This window comes from Ictidomys tridecemlineatus, chromosome 6 (assembly GCF_052094955.1).
Source record: "Ictidomys tridecemlineatus isolate mIctTri1 chromosome 6, mIctTri1.hap1, whole genome shotgun sequence".
In the NCBI taxonomy this organism is placed as follows: domain Eukaryota; kingdom Metazoa; phylum Chordata; class Mammalia; order Rodentia; family Sciuridae; genus Ictidomys; species Ictidomys tridecemlineatus.
This window is the reverse complement of record NC_135482.1, coordinates 133,695,747-133,717,063: the sequence shown is the minus strand read 5'-3', so window position 1 is coordinate 133,717,063 and position 21,317 is coordinate 133,695,747. Positions and strand designations below refer to the sequence as shown.

Below are 21,317 nucleotides of genomic sequence, written 5' to 3'. Positions count from 1 at the left end.
GGCTGAATGGTGTTTTTGAGTACGAAACACCATTACTCCCATTCATCTGCATCAGAAGTGGAATATAAATAATTTCCTAGGATGCTTAAAAACAGAGTTTGAGGTTTGGATAGAGTGTTAACTAAGGGCCATGAAGATGTAACTGGTTTTTGTGAAATTTTGTGTCCCACAAATGTAACTCATTCCTAGAAAGTTCAGAATTTCTCTTATGTAGCCTAAAGGTTTTATAAGATCATAGTAAAGACGGCTCAAAGAATCGGGTTACTTTGTTCCACTAGGATGGTCCCCAAATTTCTTCTGTACAACTTCATATATTCCCCATATAGTTGAATGAAATTTATTCTTTTATTATTAAAGAGGAATTCTGCATTCCCCCAGAAAATACTTCTCTACTTTCCCTACCAGAGCTTTAATTGACTTTGCCTCATGTTCCTTCCACAAAATTCTCTAAGCTGTGCCAGGTGCTAAAAAAGGCGAGCACCCTATCTGATAAGTGGATGCTGATCCATAATGGGGGAGGGGGACGTGGGAAAAATAGATCGGGCAAGAGGGAGGGGGAGGGGGGATGGGAACAGGAAAGATGGTGGAATGTGATGGACATTATTACCCTAGGTACATGTATGGCTGCACATGTGGTGCCACGCTACATTGTGTACAACCAAATACATGAAAAGTCGTGCTGCAATTGTGTACAATGAATCAAAATGCATTCTGCCATCATATATAGCTAATTAAAATAAATGAACAATTTAAAAATAAATCCTAAACATAATATGTTTGTATTACTACATGAAAAATTATTTATGTTTAATTACATTGCAGTCAGATAATATAATGTATAAAAATGACCAAACTTTTTATCTTAAGGCTAGATTTGAGGTTTATTAAATGGTCAGTTTTCATGAATATTCCATATAGCTTAAAAAGAATGTGAGTTTTAAAATCACTGTACACAGGGCAGGCATGGTGGCACATGCCTATAATCCCAGCAACTTGGGAGGCTGAGGGAGGATGATCACAAATTCAAGGCAGCCCCGGCAACTTAGTGTAGGGGTTCTGTGTTTGGGATTGGGGTCTCTAATAAACTTGCTGATTGTGTCATTCTCGGTGGCTAGGAAGTTTCTGTGCAAAGGTGCAGAATGCCTGGCTGCTAGGAAACTTCCCTGTAAAAGATATGGGATGCCTGGCCACAGTAGCAATGCTCTTCGTGAGGGTTTCAACCTTAATCTTAGGCATATAACTCCTGGGAATAAAGGAACTTGCTTGCTTGATAACTACAAGGCTTCCCCAAGCTCTGGTGCTCCTGGATCTACCTGCCTAACAGTAACTTCAGACAATGGACTTCCTTGAGAGCTGCACAAAGCTCCTAACATTGCATGTTGTAACTGTAAAATGTAACTGCAAAATAAGCAGCCTTACTCATACTCTAAACAATAATGTAGTTATGGTACTAATGACCTAATGTAACCTATTGGTATAAATAAACATGGCCACTTGGACAAGGAGCCACTTTGCCACCTTCCCAGCTCTGCACCTTGTCTCTGTCTCCTCTTTATTATTATTCCTTAGAATGTAGTAAGACCCTGTCTCAAAACATAAAAGGACTGGAAATATAGAGTAGTGGTAAAGCACCCCTGGGTTGAATCCCCAGTACCAAAAAAAAAAAAAAAAATGAACACGAAGTTGTGCTATTCAAATCATATATATCCTAGTTTTTCTATTCATTCTTAATGTATCAATTACAAAAATATGTATTAAAACTTTGCACTGGGGCTGGGGATGTGGCTCAAGAGGTAGCGCGCTCGCCTGGCATGTGTGTGGCCCGGGTTCGATCACACATACAAACAAAGATGTTGTGTCCGCTGAAAACTAAAAATAAATATTAAAAAAATTCTCTCTCTCTCTTTAAAAAAAAACAAAAAACAAAACTTTGCACTACTGTGTCAAAAAAAAAATAAACAAATAAGGCGAGCATCTATTTTCAAGAAGAAACCCACTTTTAGCCTGGAGGTAGGATGCTGGTCATAAGTCGTGGGTGAAGAACAGCAAACCGCTGAGGCTGATTCTAGCTCCTGACCTGGCAGGATATTTACATGGCTTAAGACCATGGTGCTCCAGATAGGAAAGAGGAAGGGCACATGACTTACACAGCAAGCAAGGGAAAGGGCAACTGCTTGTGAAAGCACTTGTGTATCACAGGCATCATTAAGGGAAAGAAGGAGAAGAATAGTGAATTCTAGAAGCAAGATCACCTAATTCTGGGTTTGAGTGCTGGGGATCAAATCTGAAGCCACTCTCACTGCCTTCTGTGATACTGGGAAAGCTACTCAATGTTTCAGTGCCTACACTTATTCAGTCTGAAACTAGGAAGTAGCACTGCTGTAGGACAAAAGAGACTAGACACCCAGAGGAATTTTCAGAAAGCAAGTTTGTTGGCTGCAGTATCCAGAGGGGCTATTGCCTAAAAGATTCTCTGGACCATGAGTCTGGAAATTCTTAGAACTTTATTGGGGGGCGGGGACTTGAAGTTTTACATTTTTGCAAGAGTCTACATAAAAATAATATTTATTAATAATAAGTTCACAGAAAGTACTTTTTGTCCCACATTTTAGATCAGTCAGAGGTTTTACAACAAAAGCAGAAGTGACATCATCAAGTCTGTGGCCAAACTCAGTTTTTAGTCCTCACAAGAAACAGGAAGTCCTAACTCGCATTGAGTTGTTTTTAGAAATTTTTACTGCTATTCTGTTATAAAGCTTTCTGCCAAGAAAAGGAACTTATATGTTACAATTATGGTGGGAAGTATTTGCTTAATTATGGTAAGGGTCTTCTGGGTGGGGTGCTTAGCACCTTCTTCACAGGGTTGTTGGGAGGATAAATGTAGAAAATGTCAGCTGGGTTAAAATCTTGACATTAGTGTGTTTCTGCTCCCTGACAGGTTTGCACCCCTTCATTTTCCGGGATATACATGGTTAAAAACAAAATTTCAGGGCTGAAATTTGAAGTTCAGGGATAGTGTGCTTACCTAGCATGTGCAAAGCCCTGGGTTCAACCCTCAAAACTTGAACAAATTTAGCTTGAAAATCTAATTGACTTTCATAAGTGATTCACAAGTTGGACAGCATCCCACCTAAAATAGAGGAAGCTTTGCGGGGCATGGCAGAACCGTTGGTTTTGGTTGGACAACTTGGGCAGGAACAGGAAACAGAAATACAAAAAGTGGGTTGGTTAACATCAGCTTACTTTCCTTATGAGGGTAAAAGCAGAGAGGACAGATTGATTAGGGCCCTTTTTTTTGCTGGTTGCTATGAATCTCCTATTTTGGAGGGTTTTCCTGTTTCTTTAAAGCTTCACTTTGTTTACTTGGCACTTAACACAAAGGACTACATTTTAGTTTGGCTTGTTGGAACCTAATGCAGAAGCACAGTAAACAAACAAACAAACACAAAAAAACAATGGCCTTCCATAAATTTTATTTAACAACGTGAAGAAAAGAGAAGTTTTTGTTCTGAAGCTAGTTTTCTTGAGAAAATTGATAAATTATTTGCAACAGAAATAAAAAAAATAATTCAATAAATAAATACAAGATTAAAGAATTGTTCTAAATGAGTCAATGTAACTAATGAAAGATTGTAAATCCAAAATTACTGATTTAGGATTAGGGCGAAGTATTAGCTATGGATCCATAATATTGTTTGTTTTTAAGTATCACAAATTAAGTAGATGACTATGTGTCTATTGTAATTTCTAACTTTATAAATTCACACTTAAATTGTGGTTTTAAATTTATAATTGGGGCTATAGTAGAGTGATTGCCTAGCATGTCCAAGGCCCTGGGTTAAATTCCCATTACCACAAAACACACACATACACACACACATAAACAAATTAAACTTATCCTTGATCTAAAATAATATTATAGATAAGTGAAACTGTTAATAAAAATCTGAAACTAGCAACTATATAGAGTTGATGTAGTGAGTGTGTAGGCCAATTAAGCACCTATAAAAACAGGGCTGGGGCTGTAGGTCAGTGGTAGAGTACTTCCCTCACATGCGTGAGGCCCTAGGTTCGATCCTCAGCACCACATAAGAATAAATAAATAAAGATATTGTGTCTATCTAGAAAAAAAAATAGGTGAGTATACTCAAGTCTCATAAACTTTGGGGGGAGATTTTTTGTTGATTGGTTGATAAATAACAACAAGATTTTCTTAATCTCTTGCATTAAAATTGGTGTGGAAGCTGGGTGCAGTGGCACACGCCTGTAATCCCAGTGACTCAGGAGGCTGAGGTAGGAAGATCCCAACTGGAGGCCAGCCTCAACAGCTTAGCCAGACCCTGTCTCAAAATAAACAATAGTGCTCGTGCTGTAGCTCAGTGGTAGAGCACTTGCCTAGCATGTATGAGGCGCTGGGTTTGATCCTCAGCACCACATAAATATAAATTTTTTAAAAAATTAAGATATTGTGCCATCTACAACTGAAAGTATTTTTTTAAAATAAATAAATAAATAAATAAAAAATTGGGGGATGTAAGCTCAGTGATAAAGCACCTCTGGGTTCAATCCCGTATTGTAAGAAAAAAAAAATTATGTGGGAAATCAGTGTGTCAAGGGCAGGGCTCATCTTCCATGGACTCCTTTGGCAACTTGGGTGAAGCCCCTTCAGTCACTTAAGCCAGAATAATGGTTTATCATGCTCATGGAATTATAAGTGAAACAAGTACAAATTAGCTTGAACTTTAAAAATCTGCTTTATTATTCATCAGCCTGAAATAAAAGATAAAGTAAGCCTCAGAATTATCAGAAAAACAACTTTTCTCTCAAACTATGATAGGTAAGGTATGTAAGGTCAGGCAGCAGTGACCAAAAGGAGGCAGATTAAAAGGGCTGCTAAAGGAGGCTTTATGGAGACCAACAGGGTGATGGGGAAAAGCGTGGGGCTCAGACAGACTGGAATTTTTATTGTGCTTAGGGCAGGAATGGAGGGCTTGGGACAGGAAAGGGAGGTTTTTAGAGTCCCTTGTCCCACTGGGGTTGGTCAGGGGAGCTTGCTGAGATTGGGATTGGTCAAGAGACCCCGCTGATTGACAGGAGGTTCTGCTGGCACCTGACCTGTGATTCTTGTGGGTTCCTTGGTGCTTTGTTCCTCAGCCACCTCAAACCGACCTGTTAGTATAGTGTCATAACAATCTCCTGTTTTCTTCTTATTCACTGAGAAATTTTGTTGTCTAAAATTACAGATTCAGAGACTTTCCTGTTTGAATTTATATCAGTAGGAGTGAAATATTTCACCTTTCCCTGGAGAATCTCAGAGAATCAACCCAGGTAGATGCAATGCTTCTGATAGGAGTTTCTGGACAAGAATTCCATCTTTATTTTAACTTTAGAGTCACAAGGAAATAGTACCCCGGGTCCACTTTGTAGTCTATTTTATCAGACACTCAAAGCTGTAAGGAAGTAAGGGCTAGAGATGCAGCTCAGCCATGAAATACTTCCTCTATCACTGTGACCACCAACTATTTGTAAGTTCTATTTTCAGCTTTTTGTTTTTGTTTTGTCCTACTAGGGACTGAACTGAGGGCCTCACACATGCCAGGCATGTGCTTTACCACTGAGCTACACATCCACAGCCCTTACTCCAGTGTACTGACACATATCCTTGCCTGCCAAAACATGGCTCATTTGAATTTCAATTCCATCCTTCCCCAAATCCTATAATAACATTCCTTGTCATTTGTTCATAGAGATGCTTTGTGGTCCCTCTGGTGTGCAGTCTCTTACATTTCCGAAGAAACCTGACTTTTATCAGACAGAAGTGTTCCCGTTATGTGGCAAACCTGAGGAAAACCACTTAGATTAAAATTCAGTTCTATCTGTGGGTTCTAAAGCCTTACAAGACAAGGATTAGAGGGAAGTAACCAATACGCAGAAGGATCAGGCAATAATGGTCTACAAACTGGGTGTGTGTGGGGTCATAACCAAGAGGAATAGGGTCTGATTCAAGAACAGAAGCAGATCAGAACTGAGGGGTGTGGGAGTTACTGGGGACTGTAAGGGCTCACATGAGGGTACATTCTTACATGACACCTCCCTGTACCTGGTGGGGATTGCAGATGCCAAAGGGGTCACCCTTACCTCTGACCAAGGTTAAGCTCAACTTTTTTCAACTTTTTTTTTTTTTTTTTTTAAGCTCTGGACTGTCTTGGCACAGATAGTAAGTTCTGCAGTGGCTTTCTGGTGTTTGGTTCTATTGACTCTAAAGCCTCTACTATGATTTTGAAGAGTTTCTCCTCTTGAATAGTTTTAAAGTTACTGGTCAAGGGCGGACCCACAGAATCCTGTGGGTGCTATTCAAATCAGACATTCTGTTTCAGCTTTCATGGCTACCAGCATGCTGTCCCCTCTCATCTTGGGTGTATCTTTAGAGAGGCCAGTTTATCTCTGGTCATTTTGAGGTGGGTGGTAGTATATAGAGAAGTAGGAGAGTCTTGTAAACGCTTAGACAAGTGAATGTGAGATGATGTTGCTGAAAGCTCGTTCCCAATGTCAATCCAATAATGAGGACACAGTTTTGAGGAAAAGGAAAAAGGTTTATTGCTTTGCTTGCAAAGGAGAAACACAGGGCACTCCTTTCCCAAGGGCTGCGATTCTGCCCATCAGCAGAAACAGGGGGCTTTTAAAGAGGTGACTCAAAGGCGACATTCTAGGTGAGTTCTGTCTGGAGTTGTAATTCACTTGTTAATTTGGGAGATGGTCATTCCTGAGATCTTCTGGTGTCATCCCCAAAGTCTGGATTACTTCATTCCTAGGGTGGGTGTGCACTCAGGGGCAAAGAACTCTAGGGAAGAGTGGGGAAGAAAGGCAATCCTGTTAGGGAGTGGGACAGATTAGGAAGGAGCAGGGAGAGAGGAAGAGAAAGAAACTTGTCCATTTAAAAAATAAGGGCAGCAAAGGTTATATTCAAAGCATAAAGTAGATCACTGTTATATTGGGACCCTGCCAGAAGCTCCTTAGAACTCTACAACCCTGTGTAGCATGTGGACAAGGGTACAGTGTGTTCGTGTGTGTGTTTTGGGGGGGTGAAAGCTGATTCCTATCTACCCCCAGGTCTGGCAAACCTGAGGAAGCCAGTAACACCTCCCCCTCTCCTCCACCACACACACACACATACTCAACTTGGGTTGTGGTGGTTACCTCTGACCACAAAAGCCACTTTGCTTTTCCAATATGTTGACAAATACTATGGATCCCATGTGTCATGGGTGAAGTGAAGGAGTTGGGACGTACTGGTCTGAGGGTTCTGCAGACTGCCCTTTGGTTCAACAGGTGACCATGTGGTGAGGCCCGTTAGCATACGGTTAAGTCAGCATTCATGGACAGAGTGTTTCATCAGAAGCAGGGCACTTGATGCCATTGTTTCTTGGGGAGCAGGTTGAAGGATTAAATATAAGAAGGCAATGTAACATTTTCTTCCAAATAAAGTGGTAGATCCAATACAATAGAACATATTCCATAGCATCGATGATAACACAAACTACATACGGTTTGTGTTGACCATTGTTTTCACTGGCTCTGGCCCAGTGAGGGCAAATTATTTCCCCATTACTATCCTCAAGCTTTCTTGTACCCTCTGCCTCCAAATAAAAATTCTCATACACTGAAATATTGTTGGCATCTAGTCAGGGCTTTGGGCACCTAGGTAAGTGTTAGGTGTAGGAGACTCCAAAGGAGAAGCCCAGATATGGAGCATAGGCTGTGCCTTGCTCTGAGTTATTCCATGATGTAAAGAATAGCAGTTTCCAGGCTGTGCCTTGCCCTGAGTTACTCCATTTTATAAAGCCTTAGTATGCCATGAGTTTCCACATTTTGAGTACAAGTGCCAAGGTAAAATGACTCTACACCTTGTTTTTGCAAATAAAATGTTGGGGGACAGATGAAGCTAGACATCAGGGAAGTAGCAGGAAGCAGGTTTATTGGCTGCAGCCAGGTTCAGAGGGAAAAAGCTTTCACCATAATCAATCAATCCCAGGAGTTCAGGAAGTTTTAGAACTTTATACTCAGTGTGTAAGGGCAGGGACTCAGAGGTTCACAATCTGCAGAAGTTCACATAACAGTAGGTTTTTTGTTTTATTTTATTTTATTTTTTACTCTTCTTGACTCCCAGCTTTCAGGTTTTAGAAAAATAACCCCAAGGATGCTCTCTCTCTGAAAAATCAGTGCCTGAGAAAGAGCGTTTTTTATGTTTGTTTGTTTGTTTGCTTGTTTTTTGTTTTGCTTTGTTTTTCTTTCTTTCTCCCACCAGCTAGCTTTCAAAGACCTAACTCTGAAATGCAAAAGGCTCTTTGAAGGCCTTGGGTTAGTCTTTCTTATCATTCTCTGCCTCTGCAGGCATATCCCCCACCTAAAAATTCTTTTGCAGAAATTTTATTGAGAGTCCAAAATCAATTATGAACAATAATGGTGAGGTCTCTGGAGAAGCTTAATTAAGATTTTTCTGTGGAAGAGGGGGGATGCCACCACAAAACCGCCACAATCTGCCCAGCACAACCACAGGCACAAATTGATGAATAATGTGTTCATGTCAATAAAAAGTTGACATCAAATTAAATCAGAAGCATGTGGATACTTGAGCATATCAAATCATATCATGAATACCAGACACATGAGCTTAGCAATGACACCTTACATAACCCCCTCACTTAACAACTCACAACCACCAAAGAATCCCAAGACTGGACTGGCAGCATACAGATCTCATTGCCTGGTGAATGGTCACTAACCTTGGCCAGAAAGCTTCCCATTCTATGTTCCTGCTCAGGGCGGTTTCTCCTGCCCATGATGACACAAAGCCCACTTTAAGCTACTCTGTGAAAATGTCTGCTATTTGGACCCTTGCCTCAACTCTTCAAATTGGTTCCTTAAATATCCATTTCTGGCCTCCTTCAGTGACTCTTCGCTTTTGTATCTGCTCTCTGCCTTTGTTCTTGGTAAGCTCCTTGAAATCCTGCCAACTGCCTTAACTCTTTCTAGAAAAAAAAAAATATATATATATATATACACACATATACATATATACATACATACATATTAGTCAAAGTATGAAGCGTGACTTGCGCATTAAAGATGTTAGTAATTAAGATGGGAACGGAATAAAAAAACTTGTGGGCTGGGGATATAGCTCAGTTGATAGAATGCTTGCCTTGCCTTACACAAGGCTCTGGGTTTAATTCCCAGCACCACAAGAAAAAGAAAAAAAAAAAAGAAAAAACTTGTGAGACATTGTCTCAGTCACAACACTAGTGGACACAGAGTATCTCGGTGAATTAAAGTCAATGAAAGCGATGTAGCAACGAAACTTATGTAGCTTGTGAATTAATCTTATCCAATAAGTCCTGTCACTGTGGAAAGACACAGATGAGCCTGGTCTACGCTAATGGCAGGGCACGCTCAGGACATCAGAAGCCAAGCAGGATGTTTGCTTGATGGCCAAGACAATGCGTATCACTGATCAATGATTAAAACTGGAGGCCCCAGGCCTGGGCGGAATTCTCCTAGGGGCAGGACCAAAGCGCATTCCCGACCAGCAAAGTCTGGCAGACACCACCACTTAGGGCTCCGGGGAGGACAGGAACCCGGTCTGGTCCAGTCGTCGGCGCTTCGCTGGGAGAGCGTCCTGCGCTCCTGGGAGAGCGTCCTGCGCTCCGAGGCGTCTCGCGCCCAGGACTTGGACCCGGGCCGAGGCGGTGGGCGGCGGGAGTCGGGGTTCGCAGCTCCGCGCATGCTCGCCCGACAGGTCTCCGCGGCCGCCGGCTGGGGAGGCGCCGGAAGCGCTCGAGCCGCCTGATGGCGCTGACCGAGGGCGCCGGGCTGGGGGCCTGGGGAGCGCAGGGAGCGGCCCCGGGGCGCGCGCCTCGGCGCTGGGCGCTGGCGCTGCTCGGGCTGACGGCGGCGTTGAGTTGGCCGCGGGCCTCGGGCGGCCTCTCCCGCCGCCACTGGCCGGTGCCCTACAAGTGAGTACGACGGCGCGCGCGGGCGGGGACGCGCGGTCCCTGGGGCGCGCGGTCCCTGGGGCGCGCGCACGGCCGGGCTGGTGACAGGGGTCGAGCGCGTCGGGTGCTGAAGGGCTGGAACCCCGCGCCGGCGAGGGTGATGGGTCCGGCTTACCCCGCGGCGCGGAGGCGTCATTAGAACAAAGTTAAGGAGTGGAGTGTTGCAGTCGCCCTTTGCTCCCGGCCCCTGGGGCCCTTCTCCCTCTTGGACGTGGGAGCCAGAACTGGAGCAGTCTCAATTGTAGAAGAAACGGGGAGCAGTGTTACTTTATCGAGTGACTTGTAGATACTAGTTACTGCTTTTATCTAACTTATTTAACTGCTTAAAAAGTTTAAAGCATTTTGCATATTGCATTTATTACTTATTTCACGCTCTGTCATTAGTACTGCATAACATTTGACACTATTTAGAGGTTGACCAACTTGCCCAGGTATTCCCCGGATTTTGCAGTTTTAAGTACCCAAATCTGGGGTATCTCCACCCTGAGTCCCAGGTAGTCCCAAACTGGGAAGGTTGGTCGCTTAATTTGTCCACGTTCTTCATGCTGAAGGTAGGACGCTGGTCATAAATCGAGACCCGAAAACCTGATTTGGAGACTTTGACCTACAACAGTGTTCATACAGCCTAAGACTGGTAAACAGCTACGGACAGAAAAAGAAAACATGGATGTCAGCATCTGGCAGGGGAAGGACCAGCAGCTTTTGAATACACACACAGTTGTGCGTGACAAACTGATGAATCAGATGCAGGATAACCTCACAGCCTCATGATCAGGAGCAGAGTTCTAGATTCTGACTTCTGGGGATTGATTCTGGTTTCACTGTGTGATCTTAGCAAAGTTACCCAGTATCTCTGGGGACACATAGAGAATGCAGAAAATAGGATGGTGGTTAGCACTTATCTTAGCGTTTTGGCAAGATTAACTCTAGTAAATACCAGTAGTTTCAAACCTAAACATTCATATATTCTGTGAGTGGAATGAATGTTTTTGCTTGATATATGTGAAAAGAGGTTTGGGGTTTGTTTTAGTTAGCTATTGATCATTGTGACCAAAAGACCCTACAAGAGGAGGAAGAGTTTATTTGGGGCTCTCTGTTTGGAAGGTCTCAGTCCAAAGGCCAGATGCATCCTGGAGCCATAATGAGGGAGCTCATCATGGAGGAAGGGCCCAGCAGAGGAAAGCTGCTCACCCTCATGGTAGGGTTAGGGAGCAGAGAGGGAAGGGGGAAAGGGGCCGTAGGGAAGATGCTGTTCCAGGGCATGCCTCAGTGACCAATCTTCTGCAGCCATGCCTCACCTGCCTATAGTTACCACCCAGTACCTTAAAACTAGGATGGACTGATAGGTTACAGTTCACATAATCTAATCATTCCACCTCTGAACATTCCTGTGTTAAAAGGAACCTTTTCCCACATTTTTTTGGTGCATTGTATTTATACATATTGGTGGGATTTGTAGTACATATTTGTACAGGCACACAACAAAATAATTTGGAAAATACGTGCCTCAGTGTTTCCCCTTCCCTCCCTTGGTAATAGGAACTTTTGAGAAAACCCTGATAACCAAACCATAGGAGGGTTAAAGCTGTTTTTCTTGAAAATATTAATACAGTGTTACATGAAATAAAAATTAAGTTTTCAACAAAACAAGGAAGAGAATATAAATCCCAAACTATGATTTAGTATTAGGGCAACATGTTGTCTATGACTTCTTCACTGTTTCTTTAAAGTTTCAGTAATTAAGTGCTTGTCTCCTATTCAATGATCCCAGTTGAATATATTATTGCCTTTATTAAATTCATACTTCAGTTTACTTTTTAAATTACCTTTGATCTAAAATAAATTTTAACATGAATAATTATATGTTTGTTTAAACCAGTTAAGTACCTAAACTAAAATAGAATGTGTTCACCTGCTAGGATTGTAACAAAATATATCTGACTAGAACTTTTGGGAATCAGGATTCTTAGGAGTTAGAGGGCATTTCTTATTCTTGATTCTTTGAGTGCCAAGTATAGAAGGTGACCAGCATCTGTCTGGCTAAGTTCAGCTAGCTGGTCTGATGCTGGGCTTTCTCAGGTCTATTTTGTTTTCTTGAATTATTGCAGGCTCCTCCTGACTGATCTCTCAGCCTTAATTTGGCCTTTCCTGACCCTCTTATAATTAATTGAAATAAGGTTTATATTAGGGCATCTTCAGCCCTATTAGATCTGCTACTTTATACTCACTTGGGGGCTTAGTTCTGTCAGTTGCAGGGCTCTAGGGGCTGCTGCTGTTCATACTTTCCTAGTGACAGAGTGATAACCCCTGCTTACCTCTCCTCTTCCCACTACTGCCTTGAAGCCTGAACCTTCTGGAGATCCTTCTACTGTGTATGGTTGGATAATATTACCTAATGTTTTCTCTCCTTTTCTGTCCACATTGTCTTAGTAAGTACATGGAAACCAAGGCCAGGTCCATATCTCCTCCTTTGTCCTCCCCATTCTCTCCCCATCCCCTACCATAGGACTAATTTCCTTAGTTGAGCACTTGCCCCGGGGCACCCTCATGGCTGAGAGTTGAATGTCTTCCTAGCTCCCACCCAAGACTCTGCTTTGTTTCCTTTCTTCCCAGTAGAGCCCTGCATGTTTTAGACCCTCAGCAAATGCTTTTGAATGAATGTTGATTAATTATTAAGTAAATATAGCACATATTCTGTTTTATTTGCTATTAAAGGCATTATTGTTGGATTGGGGATGTGGCTCAGTGGGTGTCTGCCTGGCATGTGTGAGGCCCTGGGATTGATTCCCAGAACTGCAAAAGAGAAAAGCTGGACATGGTAGCTCACACCTGAAATCCCAGTGGCTCCGAGCTCAGGAGGATCACTAGTTCAAGGCCAGGCTCAGCAACTTAGCATGCCCTGAGCAACTCAGCCAATTCCTAGTACCAGTAAGTAAGTAAGTAAGTAAATAAATAAATAAATAAATAAATAAATAAATAAAATCGTAAGTTTGTTCATAGGTAACAAGTAAAATATACGTTTATATTTATTCAATATGGTCAAATCTTTGTGTTTCCTTAAATGTTACTGACACTGAAATGAAAAACTGGACTTTAACATGTATGAGAACAACTAAATTCCTGTTAGAATCTAAGTTTACGGTTTCTCTTTTATTAGACGCTTTTCCTTCCGTCCAGAACCAGACCCTTATTGTCAAGCTAAGTACACTTTCTGTCCCGCTGGCTCACCAATCCCAGTAATGAAGAGTGAGGATGTCATTGAAGTCTTTCGATTACAAGCTCCAGTGTGGGAATTTAAATATGGAGACCTCCTAGGACATTTGGTAAGGATGCACCCTGATCTTGTAACATTGGTTGATTAAATGCCCTAGTTATTAAATCAATTGGAATAGTCACTATTCTAGTGACTGCTTTTTTTACCACAAATTCATTGATGTGCCTCCCAACAGTATTTAAAATGAGTTATCAAATAGTTATGATCAGATTTTATAACCCTGACAGTAACAAATGCACATGCTTGAATCCCTTTTAATGTAATGACTCTGAATGCAACTTTACTACCCAGCTCCTGGAAAATGAGAAAGTAGGAATCCCAGAAGAAGGGAAAGGGCAGGCAGTAGACACCCTTGATTTCTAGGTCCTATTGTGGGCATGTTTCCAGGTTAGCACATCATCACCCTGAGATGTGTGTGGAGTTCCTTTCTGAGGCTGTGGCATGGGGGTGTCTTGTACTTACTCTAAGCTGTAAGAAAATTATGAGTGTGATGACAGCATACACCCCTACTCCCTGAGAAGCCATGGCCAAACCCAGAGTGGATGAGGGCTGGAGTTTAAGGGGCCACAGAGTGGACACAAGAATAGCGACACCAAAAGGGATCTCTGGACAAACAGTTGTCCTACTTGATATGCACAGTGGTTCACCATGTTGTTGTGCATCAGGTTACCTGGACCCATGGCCACTTAACAGTTGCTCTCATAAGTTCATATCTTTACACAGAAAATTATGCATGATGCCATTGGATTCAAGAGTACATTAACTGGCAAGAACTACACAATGGAATGGTATGAACTTTTCCAGCTTGGCAATTGTACATTTCCCCATCTGCGGCCTGAAATGAATGCCCCTTTCTGGTGTAATCAAGGAGCTGCCTGCTTTTTTGAAGGAATTGATGATGTCCATTGGAAGGAAAATGGGACATTAGTTTTAGTAGCAACCATATCAGGTACGTTTCAAAACTGTGGCGGTGTTTGAGGATTGCATCAATATCCAAATGAAAGGAATTACTTCCATTGAGGCATTTCAGTAATGTTCTACTCCTTAGAGGTCATTTGAAAAATGTACTTATAGAACCACTACACTTTGACCCAAACTAGTACTTGTGGAGAACTTCACCAATAGATAATGAGTAGCTTATCTCTGGCTCTATTCCATGTTAAACAATGAATGAATGTACAATTAAATTAGACTTTCTAAATAAAATAGGAGGAAAAGGGAACCCAGACTTGCCTGATTAAAGAACCAATTGGCTGTGCCTGAAAAAAATTTTTAGTGACGATAAATTAAAATACCATCTTGAGGGGCTGGGGTTGTGGCTCTACAGTAGAGTGCTGGCCTAGCATGTGCAAGGTGCTGGGTTCAATCCTCAGCACCACATAAAAATAAATAAAGATATTCTGTCCAACTACACCTAAAATAATATTTTTTAAAGATATCATCTTTATGTTGAGAAATAATAATAGCTATTAATCACATGGACTTACTCTGGGCCTGGCCCTATTCTGAGTGCTGTATATGTACATCATTTATCATCACAACAATCCCATTATAGAGATATTATTATTTCCCTCATTGTACAGATAGGGAAACTGAGGCACAGATAGCTTAAAGTTTTACAGCTAAGTAGGTGGGGCTCCAGCCCTGCCAGACCTCCAGCCCATAAACCATTCTTTGGTACCTTACCTCCCCAAATGTATATGATCTTATAAATTTGAGGCACTCTTAAGCAATTTAAATATTTTATCTGTGATTTTCTATTCTTTTGGGAAATGTTGGAATTTTGCATGTGTTGCATTGTGGGTTAGTGGTAAAAGGAATTCAGCAGAACCTCATCAGTGTTTCATTAGGTGACAATGGGTCACAGTTTACCATGTTTTCCCATTGCCTCCCACATCAAATGCTACTCACCCATAGCACTTACAGAGGACTATATCCTAAACTGCTGTCTCCCCTAAAAGTGGAAACATCTGAAATGAAAGCACTGTTTGTGATAATAATTATTCAGTGGATCCAAGGACTGGGGGGAAATGATCAGGCTTTCTACTTACATATCTTTTTTACAAATCATTTTAAGGTGCATTGACCTATAATTTGGTGGGAAAGGTAAAAACATCCTTTGTTCTTTCACAAATAAGGAATTGAGGCTGAACCAAGCAATGGTTGACCTACCTGTTTCTCAAGGTCATGAACTAAAAACATTATGCTATTTTCTAGTCCTTCCTCCTCCTTTCTAATTGATATATCCCAAACCATTCTAACAATATGAAAGTACATCTCTTAGCAAAACTTTGTTTATAGTTGCTGTTTCATTCCAAGCCAGTTCACATCTCTCCTTTCTCCATTTCCACCTACTTCATTATCTGAAGATTTCCCTTCTGTCATAACTTGATCATTTGAACATGTGACTACTCTTCTCTGTAATGTTTGTAGTGTGCTGTTACTTAAGACTTTTAAGTTGTCCATCTGTCTTGTAATTAATGCTTTCTGTAACCTTTTCTTCATGTTACAAAACAGTGTTTTGCAACACAGTAGTGGCTTAGTTCTTAGGTACAGTGATGGCTTTTTGAACTTGAATACTTAAGAACAGTATCCCCAGTTCTAAGAAAACAGGCTTTCTATTACCCCATAGTTTTAACTCTGTGAAATTGATAACAGCAACCACTCTGTTTTACAGAGCATGAAGTATTTATTTTGTGGTCTCAAGTTTGAATAAGCAAAGAAAGGTTTGCTAACAGCGACAAAGTGAAATGTTGGGGCCCAGTTTTATTGGGCATTATAAATGCCCAGATAATGGTTATGCCCATGCAGATTGCAGTATTTTTTTAATATTTGTAAAGATTCTTCTTGTCAGGTACAAAGTGTTGGCAGGAGAGAAGGCTAACCATCCTGGTGACTGTGTAGTTTATGAAGTTGGCCAAAACCATTTCCAGTTCAGTTGATTCATGGGAAGAATTTGCATGGTAGTGGGGACGCCATCAGTAGCTTCCTATCACCTATATATACAGGAAGAAAAGGGAAGTACCAAATATTGAAGATGGGTGCTTCTCTTAACTAGCAGGCCAGCCTTCTCCAGGCAACTATTCATGCTCTGTGCATGCCATGCTTTGTAACACTAAAGTTCAGCCTTTTCCCCATCTCAGTTTTTCTTATACTCTCTTTTACCCATTCTCCTTCTCCTCTTCCATAGTTCCTTCCTTGCTTCCTTTTTCTCTTTTGCCTCTGACTCTCAGGTTTGTTGAATAAGGTAAAAAAATAGAGCTGCTGCATTTGTTTAATCTTGACTATAGATTAAACGATTATAGAAATAATAAGACTCTTTATGTGCATATTATATCTAATGTTTATAATATAGCCATGGCTTGAAGAATGGAATAAAAATTGGCTGAGATTAGATTCCTGTTGAAAGATTCAGCTTTGGAAGTTAAAAAAAAAAAAATCTCTTACTTGTGTGTATCCACAATCTTAGGTCAGAACTTGTTTACTTAAAACTTCATTAGCTTTGATGTTCACATACTGTTCTTTTGCTTTTTTAACTAGGAAGCACATTTAACAAAATGGCAAAGTGGGTGAAACAGGACAATGAAACAGGAATTTATTATGAAACATGGACTGTCCAAGCCAGCCCTATAAAAGGAGCAGAGACATGGTTTGAATCCTATGACTGTTCAAAGTTTGTGTTAAGGACATATGAAAAGTTGGCTGAATTTGGAGCAGAGTTCAAGAAGATAGAAACCAATTATACAAGAATATTTCTTTACAGTGGAGAACCTACTTATTTGGGAAATGAAACATCTATTTTTGGGCCAATAGGAAACAAGACTCTTGCTTCAGCCATAAAAAAATTTTATTACCCCTTCAAACCACATTTATCATCTAAAGAATTTCTGTTGAGTCTGTTGCAAATTTTTGACTCAGTGATTATGCATAGATGTTTCTATTTGTTTTATAATTTTGAATATTGGTTTTTGCCTATGAAATTCCCTTTTATTAAAATCACATATGAAGAAATCCCTTTACCTAACAGACAGAAAACATTCACTAGTTTATAGAACTTTAACTCTACTACTCATTTTTTCCCTCCAACCACTAGCATATCACTTTTTCAAGGTATGATTTTTACATTTGTGGGTTTGTTAGCCTTTCTTCCTTGAGGCGGAAAGGTAAACTGTATATTGGCAGATTTGCAGCACATTAACATTTCAGAACTTTTTGAGAAAAAGCTGAAACCCTTATTATGTTGGCCAGAGTGAGCATGTTAAATGTCTTGATTTCAATTTCCAAGCCTTTGTTACTACTGAGAATTATGGCTCATATTAGGTATGTAGGTTCTTGTTTTCAATAGTGACATTTTCTTGGTGGAAGCTACTTCTCTTGGTATATTTTTTCATTTAAGTGCTTTTTGGTAGTTTAGACTGACTTTATAGCTTTTATAACTTTTGCAACCAGGTATAATAATCTGGCTGCATTCCATTCACCTGGCTTTAAAGATTTGTTTAGCCACCTAAGCTGGAGTGGTTGTGCTTTCGGGTGTGATACAGTGTTAAAGAACAAAATTTCTGGATTTAAGCAGAATAACATCTCTAACCCTTAGTTTCCTTCTCTCTAAAATGATTGTCATAAAAGATTATGTCAGGATTGTTACAAAGATCGAAGTCACTTTATATCTGGTGTAGGAAGTTCACAATGAATTGTAGCTGTAATGATTAATCAAATAAAGTATCATCCTTTATCTTGCCTAATGTAGATTTCATGTCAGCCTTTTCCATCACCTAGACTTTGAGCTGATACTGTAATACTTCAGCAGTTCTTCAGACATCTGGGACACTGAAGTATCTGGCTGCAGCCATGTGAAAGTATCTCCCTTCTCCCACTCGTGTTATCAGTGCAGTGAAAGTGGGTGCACTTCCCAGAGAGAGGACAGGTTTCTGTGAAGGATCTTCAAGTAGCTATGCTTGCATTAGGGCCATCAAACACACTCAAGGTTCTTTAAGTACGTTATGCTCAACTGTGTATTTATTTTTTAGCTCATGAAAAACACCAGTAAGTCGATAGAGTGATGATCAGAGAAAACAACCTGTTTAATATGTAAATGCACCAATTATATTATTCAGTTTCAGCAAACACATGAGTGCTTCCTGAGAGGTGGTTAGTGCATTATCACTAAGCTCTCATAAAAAGCCTAATCATTGATATTACTTACCTGACCCAAATGAGAAAATTGGGGCTTAGACAGGTTAACTTCTTTTCCATGGCTACCTCACTAGTAGTCAGGGAGTCAGATTTTGAACTCAGGTCTGTTTTCCAGTTATATTCTTAACTGTAGCCCTTGAACCAGTGCCCGTCCACCAAATATTACTAGTCTGTGGGGAGATGAAAGTATAGATATTGATAAGAAGCATTTAGAAACTCTTAAAGCTGTTTGATGGATATTTTTTCTATTTAATCTAATAAAAAAAATCTGGGGCTTGTATTTTGTATGTTTTTTTCTTATTTCTTTCACCTAGCATTTTTATTGCATTTTTGAAAAGTATAGGCACAAGTGTAAAGTAAAAACCCCATCACCACAGATACCTTGAGAAGCACTGCACTAAACCATTCAGCCTACTGCAGAGTTTACATAAAGACTTCCTCAAATACAGAGGGAGAACTTTCTTCCACTGCCTCACTTTCAGCCTATCCATTCACATTAATTAGTGCCTAAGCCATTCCTAATGATGTTGCCTTTTATGTACAAGAAAACTGGATCTTTACATTATCACCATCTACTGGCTAACTCGGGCAACACCAATTTCTACAAATCTTAAAATTGCTATAAAAAGTTACTTTGGATTTCTAGAACTGCACTGAAGTGACAAGCAAAGAGTCTTATATTAAGTTATATAATCAGAGCTTGGCTCCACAGCAGAAACAAACAGGGACTTCTGTACATGGACCCTGACTTTTAAAGCAAGATTCTAATAGTAATGTTTTAAAAGCATTCAAGATATTTTGTTATTCCTAATATTAGTCAATGAAGAAATTCTGTGAAAGTACTATAATAGATTCAGGTGGTGATAGCACAGAGAGCATTCATGTAACTATTTCCAAAAAATTAATCAAACCTGTCATGTAAATTATATAAGAAATAGAACTTTTAAGTAGACATTATTTAAGAACATGCTTTCAAATAGCAGCTGGGAGCAAGCCTGGGCACAATTTGCTGTTAATTTTGCTGCCCTTTGAGCTGCTATACAATTGTAACTTCTATTAATTTGTTAACAAATGTAAAAAATTTCCTCCAAGAGAAATGTCTTATTGAGATGTGAATATAAAAGCTATAGAATAAATGTACCCTCACTTATTAATCTGGCTTATAGGTAAGTTTACTCATAAAGTTCCATCTAAATACGGTTTCAGGTCAAACAGTCCAGAGGTGAAAATAACTACTGTAAACCCTCAATTAATATTAGGTTCTTAAAAATCAGAAAAAATAAAATCACAACTTAAGGAAGTTTTATCGTTTTTAATACTTTGATAAAATGATGAATTATCAGGGAGTAGTTCCTTTAAGATGACTTTATTTTTAAAATAAATTATTGGGAAATTATACTAAAAGCAATGTGCTAAAACCTCACATGCTTTTTTCCCTGTTCAAAAAAGTACTTAGGCTAGCCAGGTTTGTTTCTAGCATCTTTACCCTTTATTGTCCAAGTTGCTTTCTGTTCTTGAAATTGTCCTTTCTAGACTTTCTGTTTAAAAGAGGATATTAGGCTCGGGTCGTGGTTCAGTGGTAGAGTGCTTGCCTAGCATGTGCGAGGCCTGGGTTAGACCCTCAGCACCACATAAAAATAAACAAACAAAATAAAGATATTGTGTCCAATTACAACTAAAAATAAATTAAAAAAAGAAGATATAGGGGCTGGGATTGTGGCTTAGTGGAAGAGTGCTCACCTAGCATTGTGAAAAATAAAGATAAAGGCATTGTGTTGTGTCCATCTACACCTAAAAAAATAATAAAAAATATTTTAAAAAGAAGATATTATTTATTGAGCTGATATTCTAAGGAATATCCCTTAGTTCTCCTTTGCAGGGAATGGCTTTATGTCTTCTTTAAAGGAAAGCTGGGTGTCAGCTAGCATGTTAGATTTTCCCCAACTGCTCAGTAACATCTAAATCAGCCCTTCATATTACCTGGGATCTATCACAAGTACAAAAATGCTTTCTTAGAATGGAAATTATTTCATCTTCAATCATGCTTATTGGTTTGATAATGTTTAAAACAGCCCAGAATACCAGAGAAAATCGAGTTTTTTCTAAAGCCCATTTAAGACAGGAGATGAAAAGAATTTCTATAGTTTAAAAACTATTCTATTCTGATTTATGTAAAGATATTTCTCTCTAAAAAGGCTAGCAAGGTTCAAGGACACTTTAAGACTAAGAATTCTATTTATAAGTTGGTTTTGTAAGTTCTCATTCTAAATGAAGAAAGGCCTATATTTTTAATTAACCTTTTTTTCTATACAAAAACTAAATTTACATTTCATGGTAAATTTCACAGGCATGAGAACTTATTTCAAGAATATATTCCATATGCCTAACATTGTAAATTCAAAAAAGCCAGTCTACCATAAAGTGTTTAATGTTAAATATTCTATCAAATACAGATTTGAAACTAAACCATAAACTGTGGGTAATTTTTTTGAGGTGCTGGGGACTGAATTCAAGGTCTTACATATGCTGGGCAAGCACTTTACAACTGAGCCACAGTCCAAGCTTAACCAGTTTTAAAATCAAAATAGGTATATGTATTTGAGTGGTTTGAAAAAAAATTCTTAAGGTTTCTTAGTTTCAAAAAATATATTTATTTTTGGTTGTGGATGAACCTTTTATTTATTTATTTTTATGTGGTGCTGAGAATAGAACCCAGTGCCTTACACATGCTAGGCAAGTGCTCTACCACTAAGTCACAACCCCAGCCCCTGAAAAAATTTTTTAATAATACAACAACA

At 39.8% G+C, this 21,317-nt stretch overlaps 1 protein-coding gene across 1 annotated transcript; it reads left to right on the top strand.

Moving 5' to 3' along the window:
* The first annotated feature begins 9,599 nt into the window (after window positions 1–9,599).
* Cln5 (CLN5 lysosomal BMP synthase) lies at window positions 9,600–18,799 on the top strand. The gene is made up of 4 exons (XM_005324797.5): window positions 9,600–10,013; window positions 13,210–13,375; window positions 14,050–14,275; window positions 16,867–18,799. The coding sequence occupies exons 1-4, from the start codon at window positions 9,847–9,849 to the stop codon at window positions 17,376–17,378; spliced, it is 1,071 nt and encodes a 356-aa protein (XP_005324854.1). The 5' UTR covers window positions 9,600–9,846; the 3' UTR covers window positions 17,379–18,799.
* Window positions 18,800–21,317: the final 2,518 nt, after the last annotated feature.